At 42.5% G+C, this 12355-nt stretch overlaps 1 protein-coding gene across 1 annotated transcript; it reads left to right on the top strand.

The window, feature by feature from the left end:
- Positions 1 to 4363: 4363 nt before the first annotated feature.
- On the top strand, positions 4364 to 5314 carry LOC141416343 (olfactory receptor 10H1-like). The gene has a single exon (XM_074053409.1). The coding sequence runs from the start codon at positions 4364 to 4366 to the stop codon at positions 5312 to 5314; it is 951 nt and encodes a 316-aa protein (XP_073909510.1).
- The last annotated feature ends 7041 nt before the right edge of the window (positions 5315 to 12355 follow it).

The following is a 12355-nucleotide window of genomic DNA, read 5'->3' as shown; positions in this document are numbered from 1 at the left end:
TCTATTTGCTTTTAACATCACTTCTTGATCTGTCAAGCCAGAGACTAATAGAAAAATGGCTTGGGAGAGCCAGATAAAAAAGAGACAAGGAGATTGAGAAAGGAGAGTCTCCATGCCACATCGATGGGGTGTAAAGAATAAGGAAGGCATCAATGGGCCTGATGAGGTAATGGTGAAAAGTTAAGGATGACAAGACACAGACAAAAGACAGGGAGGAGATGGCTGAGATGGAAGATGGTCACAGAGAGGAAAAGAAAACAGTTTCATAAGAAGAGCTATCCATGACAGAGCAACAGGAAGAATAAGATGGGGTCTGAGAGAGAAGGCAGACCCAGCCCATGGTTCTCACTTGGGGGTGACACTGTCCCCCACTGGACATTTGACAATGTGTGAGGATATCTGATGGTCACTATTGGGGTATAAATCAGTCATCTAGTAAATCAAGGCCAGAGATGAATAAATAATACTGTCCTAATTGTCCCTATACTAAACTTGGGAAACACTAAGAATATTTTTGAGCAGGACTTTTCCTTGCCTGGCTTAGTCTCCAAGTCTCTGGGTGTTGAGATAGCCACATCACAGGTGTCCCCTAAGTGCCAGAAAGTGCTATTTATGTCAGTTTCTCCCTCCCCTCCCTATGTTTCTCTGTCTCTCACTTTCTTTCTCTGCTTCTATCTCTCTGTTCCACTCACAAAATCCACATAATATTAGAGGTCAGTCTTGGTATTGTCTACTACCTGGGTTTTGACAAATTCTCAATAGTAGGTATCCACCATTACAATGTCATACAGTATAATTTTACAGCCTTAAAAATCCTCCATGTCTTTCCTTCTTCCATGCTCCTTCATGAGTACTTGGAAGGCACAGACTCTTTATTCTCTCCATAGTTTTATATTTTCTAGAATGAATAGCTTCTGCTTTTTGCTGCATCTGAGCTCTGTCATGACAGAGAGTGGCATATGCAGCCTTCAGCCAACACCCACAGATGTGACCTAGAATCATCTTTTCATAGTTCCTAATTTCTGTGGATTCTTGGGATCTTTGGTGACATAAAGAGTGAGAGTGTGGGTATGGTCTATTATGGGAAAGGGTCATCTGCTTGTCCTGAGAACAACTTCTGATTTTCATTAATAGCCACCAATAAATAATGGGCATAACAAGAGGTCAGGCAAAGACACACATTGTAATCAGACAAGCCTAAGTTCAGATTCTGGCTGCCATACTCCATAATCATGGTACCTTGAAAAGTGAGAGTGCTTTGTGGGATTCAAGTTCCTTGTCTGTAAAATGGGGAATTGTGGGGAAAGACTCAAGAAGAACCTATCAGCCCATTTTTTGGCCCACGGGCAAAGCCAGTAAAGGGCAGCTATTAACATGGAGGACTTTTCTGTTGAGTACACCGTGTTGGGGTTGTAAAAACAACAATCCTTGAAGTCGAGCACTCACAGCCCAGTGCTGGGGACAGATGTGTTTCTGATCTGATAATGATGAGGAACCACATGACAAAGTCATGACCACAGATTTTATCATCACTTAGGAGTTGTTGTTTGGGTAGCACCCAGAAAGAAGTGACTAAGTCTATTGTGGGGAGAAAATGTTCAGGTGATCTGTACAGAGCCAGCCATATTGAACTTAAATCTTACCTAGGCATTTGCAAGGTGGAGAAGGGGAGGATGGGGGACCCAGGCAGAAGTGGAGTGCAAAGGAGTTGGAACTGCCCTCCCTGGGCTATGGACATTGTTCACATTCTCAACTGTGGAAAATGTTTCACAATCCCATGGGGACATTGATGTTGTTTGGAGACATTTTTGTTTGTCACCACTGATCAGAAGCTATAGCTGGAGAGACTAGGGATACTACTGAAAATCCCAGAAGGCACAGAATAGCACCTACAGAGTGAATAGTGGGGACCCAAATTTGCCATTGAATCATCTTTTGAGGCATGAGGTAGAGGGTGGAGAGGGAGTGAGGGAATAGGGTATTGTTGATCAAAGGGTAAGAATTTTGATGTAGGGAGGGGGACTAGGTTTTAAGATGTATCCTAGAGAAAGGTAAATATTGTCAATAACAACATAAGGTTCAAAATAAACAAGAGAGCAAAATTGAAATGTCTTACCATAAAAATCTAGATGGTGAGGGTTTATCTCAGTGGTAGAATGCTTGCTTAGCATACACAGGCCCTGGTCTTCAGCCCCAGCACTACAAAAAACATCTTTTTTTTTCTTTATTTTATTTTATTCTTTTCACACTTACTTACATGTGTATACATTGGACCTCCTTCCCCACAAAATTTTTTAAAAAATAAGCCAGGTACCAGTGGCTCACACCTATAAACCTAGCTACTTGGGAGACTGAGATCAGGAGGATCATGCTTTGAGGCCAGCCTGTGCAAATAGTTTACAACACCCCATCATCAAAATAGCCAGAGCAAAATGCACTGGATGTGTGGCTCAACTGGTACAGCATCTACCTGAGAGCATGAAGTCCTGAGTTTGAACTCCAGTCCCACCAAAAATATTTTTTAAATAATGAGTTATTGAGGTAATATAAATATAAATGGTCATGAGCTTGATTTAATCATACATACACACATAAATACATAGATATCTCTCTATATATCTATATCTATATATCTATATCATGTGTACCCCATAAATGTATACAATCATGAAATTATGATTAGGCAAATAAAAATAGTATCAATAATATATTTATAAAAACAAACCATAACAAAAATAGTAATATATAAAATTCAGTGACATGAAGTATACTTACAATGTTGTACAACTCACACCTCTATCTAGTGCTAGAAATTTCCATTACCCCCAAAGGAAACCCTGTACCCAATAGCAGTCATTCCCCATGGTTCCTTTGCCCCAGCCCCTCACAAGCTACCAGCTGCTTCAAATTCCACCTGATTGTTTAATAAATTTAAATAATATAAGGTTGAAAAGAGTCAACCACTGATCTTTCTATTTCTGTAGGTTTACCTACTGAAGACATTTGATATAAAAGGAATCCTACAATATGTGGCCTTTTATGTCTCATTTATTTTGTTAAGCCAGGTTTCAAGATTCATCTACATTGTAAAATGTATTAAACCTTCAGTTCTTTTATAGCCAAACAAGTCACTAGATGGATATACTCCAGTTGATAAATATCTGGGTTGTTTCTACTTTCTGGATTTTATGAATGGAGTTCATTCCACTTGAGTGGAATTTGAACTCTAGCACTTGAGTCACACCTCCAATCCTTTTTGCTTTAGGTAATTTTTCAGATAAGGCCTTGCATTTTTGCCTGAGACAGTTTGGGTTGAAATCCTTCTATCCATTCCTCCTGCATAGCTGGATTGACAGGAATGCAGCAGCAGGCCTAGCTTATTTGTTGAGATAATGTTTTACTAACTTTTTGCCTGGGATGTCCTTATACTGTGAACCTCCCAATGTCTGCTTCCTGAGTAGCTAGGATTACAGGTGTGAGCCACTCCTCCCAGCTACATTGCCTACCTAAAAAAAATTCAGATATAGTTAAATGATTCATACAGAAACACTGAAATCTCATTTAATTGGGATTATTTACTGAGCACAACCAGGTACATTTTCTCACATCATATTGACTTAATATGGATTGTCATCTTCTAATGAAAAGTCAGTTTCTCATACCACCCTTTGAGGTAGGGAGGGGAAATGGAAGGAAGAGGGGTGGAAAAACTTGCTCAAAGTACAGAGTAGAGTAGGGATTTGAACCCGTGTCTGCTACCTCCCACCTACTTCTGTCTGAAAGGTATGTTGGGTAGACTCATGGGAGCTGGAAAACAAAACATTTTCATTTCTGTCACTTTCCTTAGAACAACAGAATCTGACTGATAGAAATTAAGATGGAATTGCTCTTGGTCCAATGTGTTATATCCATAGGAAGCAATGGATAAAAGATCTAACAAAGGGATCTTTTCACTAGGGGAACCAAGGCAGAGGAAAACTTCAGGGTATAGTTTTTGGAGTCAGCTCAAGTGTAGGCTCAAGTCTTAAATTAGGTACTTCAATAGCTTCAATTTGAGCAACATTTTTTGGCGGTAGTAAGGTTTGACCTCAGGGCTTTGTGCTTGTTAGGCAGGTGCTCTACTGCTTGAGCCACACCTCCATCCCTCCAGCAATATTCTTAGCCTTTGTGTATGCCAATATTCTCAATACATATGCCAATAAAACTCAAGATGGAGATGAAAATAATGGTACGATCTTCCTAATTTTGATGAAAGCATTAAGTTATAGGTGTGAACTGAATTAATGCTACCTGATTAAGTGATAACCTTTCTCACCCACTAGCTGACCTCTCCCTATTGAACCTCACCCCAGGCACAGCCTCCATGCAGGGAGACAATCACTCAGCAGTGACTGAGTTCATCCTCATTGGCTTTTCCACATTTCCCCGCCTTCAGCTGATGTTCTTCCTGCTGTTTCTGCTGATGTATCTGTTCACACTGCTGGGCAACCTGCTCATCATGGCCACCATCTGGAGTGAGCTCAGCCTCCACACACCCATGTACCTCTTCCTGTGCACCCTTTCCATCTCTGAGATCCTCTACACCTTGGCCATCATCCCACGCATGCTGGCTGACCTGCTGTCCACCCACCACTCCATCTCCTTCCTGGCCTGTGCCTGCCAGATGTTCTTCTCCTTCACATTTGGCTTCACCCACTCCTTCCTACTCACTGTCATGGGCTATGACCGCTATGTGGCCATCTGTCAACCACTGCACTACAATGTGCTCATGAGTCCCCGTGGCTGTGCCTGTCTGGTGGCCTGGTCCTGGGTTGGTGGCTCTGTCATGGGGTTTGTGGTCACAACATCCATATTCAACCTCACCTTCTGTGGCCCCAATGAGATTCACCATTTTGCCTATCACATGCCACCTGTGTTGAAGTTGGTCTGTGGAAAAGATGTGCTGGTGGTGGCCAAGGTTTTGGGCCTGGTATGTATTTCAGCCCTACTGGGCTGCTTCCTCCTCCTCCTCCTCCTCTCCTATGCCTTCATTGTGACTGCCATCTTGAGGATCCCATCAGCTGAGGGGCGACACAAAGCCTTCTCCACCTGTGCATCCCACCTCATGGTGGTGATCGTGCACTATGGCTTTGCTTCTGTCATCTACCTCAAAACCAAGGCCCCCCAATCTCTGGAAGGAGACACTTTGATGGGCATCACCTACACAGTCCTCACACCCTTCCTCAGTCCCATCATATTCAGTCTGAGGAACAAGGAACTCAAGACCACCATGAAGAAGACTTTGCGGAGCAAACTCTACCCAGAAAATATATAATAACCTATGAATCACTAAATTAGCTTCCCAATTTCTACTGTTAGAGATAATACTCCCTCAACACATAGTCACCTGTATTTTTCTAATTCTTTCCAGTTGACAGAACCCTTTTTATATCATATTTTAAGTGTGTGCACAAGGGTTATTCAATATTAGTGATTTATTTGGGATGGAAAGAAGCATGTATGAGAAAATAACAGGTTTGGTTGTCAAAACCAAACCTTTAGTCTCTTCCCTGTCTGCCTAAATGCTGTGTTACCTAATATTTCTAACAACTCAAACCTGTTATCCAATGAGAAATGGAGGGCTTCATGCCTAACAGCACCAAGTAGGTATACCTCAGATTTTTCAATCTACAAAAGACTTTTTCAGATTATTGTATAGCAGAGCAAAAAACACCCCCTATATTTTAGCTTGCCCAATCCTATGTAAGAGAAATTATAATGAGCAATAAGCAGATTCCCAAGCAAACAGTCAAGTAAACCTTGATGTTTCAAGTGTGAATCATGAATACTTGTAGACAGGAAGATTAAGTCTTCATGGTAAATTCAAGGGAAAAATCTTGCTGAGAGATATTGTGTGCTGTTTGAAAGTGACACAGCACATTGGCCACCAGGGAAATCTCTGCTGTATAGGGACAATGATTGTGGATCCCTGGAAGTAAGCTTATGTCATGGTCATACAGGCTTTGTTCAACTGTTTCTCCATGAAAAGAGAGACTTATAGTTGATCCCACCGAATGGAAGTTATAATTTGTTAAAAATAGCCATTTTTGTGTTGGAATAGCAAACTATACATCATTTGTTCTGAAGTATGAATTCAGCCTTTCTCCATCACTTAAGCAGTAAATACATTCTGTAACACATGGAGTGAGAGGAAGTGGGGTACCCTTTCAGTCAACACTGGGGAAACCAGAGAAGCCCTTTTTAGAATTCATGCTATGCTTTGTGTTTCTTCTTACTTCTCAGGCACATGGTGTCATTACAGCCTCACAAGGTGGGCTGTGGAAAAATAGAACCACCCCTACCCATTTGATCTTGAAATTTTTGCTCAAAGATGCACAACTCATCCAAGACCACACAGCATGGAAGAGCTAGCCTTCCAATGTGGGTCCTTTCTGACTTCACATCCTCTCCCTTCAGTGTCTTCCTATAGTAGGTTCGGTGGTTCCTAACCCAAGCGTAATGGCCATTCTCCAAATCAAATACTCCAACATTCTTAAGAGTATTTTACAGCACATGAGGGTAATTGTGACATGCCATCCTTTGGATCCTTTGCCTTAATGCTTGCTATACAGGCATTCTACTGCTTAAGATATGCCTCCAGTCCATTTTGCCATGGTTATTTCAGAGATGTGGTTTCACAAACTATTTGCCCATGCTGGCCTCAAACTGAGAGTCTCCCAATCTCAGCCTCTGAAGTATCAAGAATCACAGGGATTAGCCACTGGCACTAGGCCACCACCAGTGTTTAATGTGTCCACCTTAGTACTCAGTGAGGGAGAGAGTGTGGAACATCACTTGAAAACCCTGTGGTCAAACAGAGGCCACCCTTGGGAGGTGTATTACTCTAATTAAGAGTCATGCTCAGCCCCTCTTCTCCCAGAATCCCCCTCTCCAGGAGCCACCACTTGTCTAATGCTTCAAGCATCCATGTATGGTCCCCATGACTCATCACATGGCAACAGCTGATAGGAAGTGACACAGGTGACACCTTGCTCCCTCAGGACACAGAGAAGTGCTGACCTGTGGGTCATGGTGTGCAATGGTTATATGATCAAATAAATTGCCTTTGGGTAAATTGCATCTTGTTTCTATGTTCATTTTCCCACCATTAACATAGATTCAATAATAACTACTAATGTATTAAACTTTTAGGATGGTTCTGCATAGGGCAGTCAACTTGGTCTGCCCCACAAAAAGCAGTCAATTAATGCTAGCTTTTCAATATAAATTTAACAATTATTTGTGGCCTCTATATCTGAAGACCTTTCGCATTTGGGGATATTTCCACAAGGCTTAGTGGAGTGACACATAGAGTATTAGGATTCTAACTAAGACATTAATCATGGTTCTCCAAAGTCAAAACCAATAATATCTGGACAGGTGGATAATAGGTAGATGATAGATAGCTAGACACATAGACAGACAGGTGGATATTTATTATAAAGTATTGGTTTATGCAATCATGGAAGCTGAAATCCCACAAAACAGAAGGTCCCAGAAAAATCTGTGGTGTAATTCAAATATCAAAGAGCCAGAGGATGGGCTGGAGGTGAGGCTCAAGGAGTAGAGTGCCTGCCTAGCAAATGCAAAGCCCTGAGTTCAAACCCCAGTACTTAAAAAGCCCATACATAATGCATACATACATTCATATATATATATGACTGAAAGTCTGTGGCTTCCATTCAAATACTGTGTCCTTTCATATAAGGGACATGAGCATCTTTAGACTTTGTTACCTGTGTGTATAAGTAGATAACGATGCTGACTTTCTGGTAATATTACTATTATGTATTATAAATTGTGACAATAGCCCTGAGGAACATAAATGAGCTAAAGTGACAGAATGTCCTAAAGGTGGCAACCCAATGGGGGAAAGCCATTGAAGGACTTCCTGAGCAGGTGACATTGGGTAAGATTTACACATGTGTAAAAAACAGAGGGAAAGCTATCCCAGAGAGAAGCTGGAGCAGGTGCAGGGGTTCTGTGGTCTGAATGTGCTTGGTTTCCCATAGGAGGCTTTGAGGCTGGAGAACTGGGGAGAGCTGGGGAGTGCATGTGGAGATGAAGCAGTGACTGATCCTGTGGCTTCAACAGCCACATGAGGTTTTCCCATGTCCTAACTATAAGAGGGCTAGCCGGATGCTGGTGGCTCACAACTGCAATCCAAGCTACTTGGGAGGCTGAGAGCAGGAGGACTGAAGTTTGAGGCCAGCCCTGGGAGACCACCCCCCATCTCCAAAATAACCAGAGCAACATGGACTAGGGGTGTGGCTCAAGTGGTGGAATGCCTGCTCTTTAAGTAAGAAGCCCTGAGTTCAACCCCAGTCCCACCAAAACAAAAAGAATTGGAGGGCTTAATAGAACAGCATTTTTCAGAATTTCCCTATGGAGACCCCTCAAGCTGTTGGGTAAAGACAGACTGAGAGGTTGGAGTGGAACTGATAGAATGGTAATGTCGCCATTTATAAACCAGCAGCCATTTTGTCCTCAGACCTCACTTGAAAAACTTCCAAGAACAGCTCCACCCTTAAACAAATACCTGTGCTCTAATACAGCCCCACCCCTACCAGAGACTACTGCACATGCACTAACTTCCTTAACCTCCTCCTTCTATAAAAGCCACACCTTGCCCAGACTCTAGGCTGTGCCATCTTTTCCCTGGCCAGCCTGGCAGTTTGGGCCTGCCATTAAACTTTGCTCTACGGGCGTGAGATTTTTCTCGTGAGCTTTCTTTGTGAGTGGCATTTTTCCTAACTGGAACAAGAGGGAAAAGCTCTGGAAGGAGAAGACTGAAATTTCATCCACAAGCAAAGGCAATGGGCCAACATGGAGGAAGAGAAGAAGGAGTGGATTGAAGTAATTAGCATCACAACACTGAGCTCCTATGAGCTCAGGGAGGGGAGTCAACTCTCTGGGCCATGCCTAGGAGACAACAAAGAATGTGGCACCCAGGGAACCATTAGCAAAGAATGGCAAACAGCCAGGAATGCAGGGAGTGGGGACTTCTGGAAGGGGGAGCCCATTAACACAGGAAGATAGGGACAGGGCTTCATGTGGTGTGTGTAAGTGGGAAGAGAGAGATGGCCAGTGGTAGTGGTCAGAGGTGGGGTCTCCATGCCTGCAGTGTGTGCAGAGGATCACCACTCAAAGATTCTGACTGTGCTTACACTGATTTCGGCATTTATCATTATTCTCTGTCACCAGATAAATTAATGCTGGATTTTTTGGTCTTTGGAGAGAAAAGAAAGGCAAGCATTTTCCCCTTTGGGAGGAGGTGAAGCTGTCACCTAAGGGGCAAGTGGCACCCAATCTAAGAGGCCACCAAAAATTCAGTGACCAAGACAAACAGTATTGAATGCAATATTTTTACTCAAAATTATTTTATTTCCTTTAAAATTGAATGTGTTTATGAGGAATGGTGTGATTGATTTGATGCATGTAAAAATTCAAAATTCATTTTTAAAATTCCATGATGAACAAAATATCAACATGTCAAATGAACAGGAAGTGCCAATCTGTCCTTTCAGGACCCTGTCTTCCTCACCTTATACTGACCCTGGAGTCTAGTATATGACACATACAAAAAGCAACATTTATTCATCAAGTGAAATTTTTGGTTGTTTTAAGTTTATAAAACAAGTAAGTATAGGAGTGAGAATAAACTTGTTTTAATTACAGAATGTTTTGACACTTGGTTAAGCAAAGTTGGCTTTTTCTCTGACGACCAAGGGGAACCACAGTGACATTTCTTGTAAAGGAAAAGAACTGGTGCTAAACATTTCTCATCAGGGAAATGCAAATCAAAACCCAGGAAGGCTCAAGTATAGCCTGGACTACACCCTGGGAATGATCCCCCACAGTGCAAAATTAAATAAAATTTAAAAACAATAAAAAAAGAAAAAGAGGGGGATTCCAAGATGGCAGCTAGAGGGAGGAAGCAGAAAGCGAGCCTCCTATAGTGAAATCTTGGAGAGATGGTGGAGACACACTTTGCAGGCATAATCACTGAGAAAAGGTATAACTTTGACTCCTCCATACCTCCAGCCGGCGCAGAGAATCTCCACATCACATTAAATGGAGAAATCAGCAGGGCCCCTGGGCCGCCAGTCGCCAGTGCCCAGACGGCTTGGGAAGACGCAGACCAGGTGAGCTTTTCGGTACCGCGGTACTCTCACAGACAAGCCTGGGCCAGAGCAGCATAGCCCCCTGTACAGACTGATCTCCACCAGGGGAAAAAAGAGAAACTGAGTAATAAGCAATAAGAGCAATAAAGACACGCAGGGAAGAGGGTGGGGCGCCCTGAGTGCTGAAGATTGGGGGAAGGGAATCCTTCCCGGGACTGTAAATAAACAAGCCGGGCTGGCCAGAGAGCCTCTGGTGGGAGCGGGGGCACACGCCCAGCAACCAGGAGCGGGGAAGCTTGTGAGAGTGGCAGAGGGAGGAAAACTCCACAGGAGAGGAGGGAAGACCCACTTCCCACGTGAACTGTAAACAAACATGGCGGTTGGCAGGAGCAGCAGCACCGCCCAGTAATCAGGAGCAGGAAAGCTTGTGAAAGTGGCAGTGGGAGGAAAACTGCACAGGAGAGGGGGGAAGACCCACCTCACACATGAACTGTAAATAAACATGCAGGCCTGAGAATGCAGGTGCAGTGTCACCTTTCCCAGTGCTTGGAAAGGGGAAAGCCTGTAGCTCACCCCAGAGATCTGCATAAATAATGCCTCCAGCACCAGCAGGCTGACAGCAGCAGGCAGGCAAGCCAGAGTTGCAGAAAAAGGAACCCTCTTACACTGTTGGTGGGAATGTAGACTAGTACAACCACTCTGGAAAAAAATTTGGAGGCTACTTAAAAAGCTGGACATCGATCTACCATTTGATCCAGCAATACCACTCTTGGGGATATACCCAAAAGACTGTTACTCCAGAGGCACCTGCACATCCATGTTTATTGCGGCACTATTCACAATAGCCAAGTTATGGAAACAGCCAAGATGCCCCAGCACTGACAAATGGATTAAGAAAATGTGGTATCTATACACAATGGAATTTTATGCAGCCATGAAGAAGAACGAAATGTTATCATTCGCTGGTAAATGGATGGAATTGGAGAACATCATTCTGAGTGAGGTTAGCCTGGCCCAAAAGACCAAAAATCGTATGTTCTCCCTCCTATGTGGACATTAGATCAAGGGCAAACACAACAAGGGGATTGGACTATGAGCACATGATAAAAGCGAGAGCACACAAGGGAGGGGTGAGGATAGGTAAGACACCTAAAAAACTAGCTAGCATTTGTTGCCCTTAATGCAGAGAAACTAAAGCAGATACCTTAAAGCAACTGAGGCCAATAGGAAAAGGGGACCAGGAACTAGAGAAAAGGTTAGATCAAAAAGAATTAACCTAGAAGGTAACACCCACGCACAGGAAATCAATGTGAGTCAATGCCCTGTATAGCTATCCTTATCTCAACCAGCAAAACCCCTTGTTCCTTCCTATTATTGCTTATACTCTCTCTACAACAAAATTAGAGATAAGGGCAAAATAGTTTCTGCTGGGTATTAGGGGGGGGAGCCGGAGGGGGTGGAGTGGGTGGTAAGGGAGGGGGTGGGGGCAGGGGGGAGAAATGAACCAAGCCTTGTATGCACATATGAATAATAAAAGATAAAAATAAAATAAAAAAAGAAAAAAAAAAGAAACCATTCTCAGAACTGTCTTCAGACTCTTTTTTTTTTCTCTTTGTCTCCCTACCTTTAATGAGAGAACAACCGAATTACACCTGCAAGCTGAAAAACTTACTGAAACTGTGTTGCATTTGAACTTGGGACACTTGGTGGGCTTTTTCTTGTGCGTGTGTGTGTAGTTTTGTTCTTCTTTATGCGTCCCCTTTGATGAGACAACTACAGAACAACATCTGAGGCACCATCTACAGGATTGGAGACTGAGACTTCACTGCATTTGAACTTGGAGGTTTTTTGATTTTTTGGTTTTTTAAAATTTTCTATTTTTTCATTTTATTTTAATACATTTTTATAAATAGATATTTTTTTCATTTACTTATTTTTTATTTTTATTCTTATCTTTGTTTTATTTTTGATTTTCAATCCTCTCTCTGTCTCTCTAATGTCTGTTAAGCTTACTGTTGATTAATACACTAAAGCTCCCTGTTTATACCTTTGAAATCTTCTTGTCTGACACCTTGTTCTGCTTTCTCCCTCCAGTCTGTGTATTTGTTTTTGCCATTTCTTAAACATTTTGCTTTCCATCTCAGCTCACCCTTCCATTCTAAATATTACCATTGTTATTATTATAAGCTAGA

Source organism: Castor canadensis, chromosome 14 (genome assembly GCF_047511655.1).
Source record: "Castor canadensis chromosome 14, mCasCan1.hap1v2, whole genome shotgun sequence".
Taxonomy (NCBI): domain Eukaryota; kingdom Metazoa; phylum Chordata; class Mammalia; order Rodentia; family Castoridae; genus Castor; species Castor canadensis.
This window is presented reverse-complemented; position numbering and strand designations above follow the sequence as displayed.

Excerpts from the sequence above, each read along its gene's own strand:
- LOC141416343 (XM_074053409.1), top strand. The coding sequence starts at position 4,364 with ATGCAGGGAGACAATCACTCAGCAGTGACTGAGTTCATCCTCATTGGC.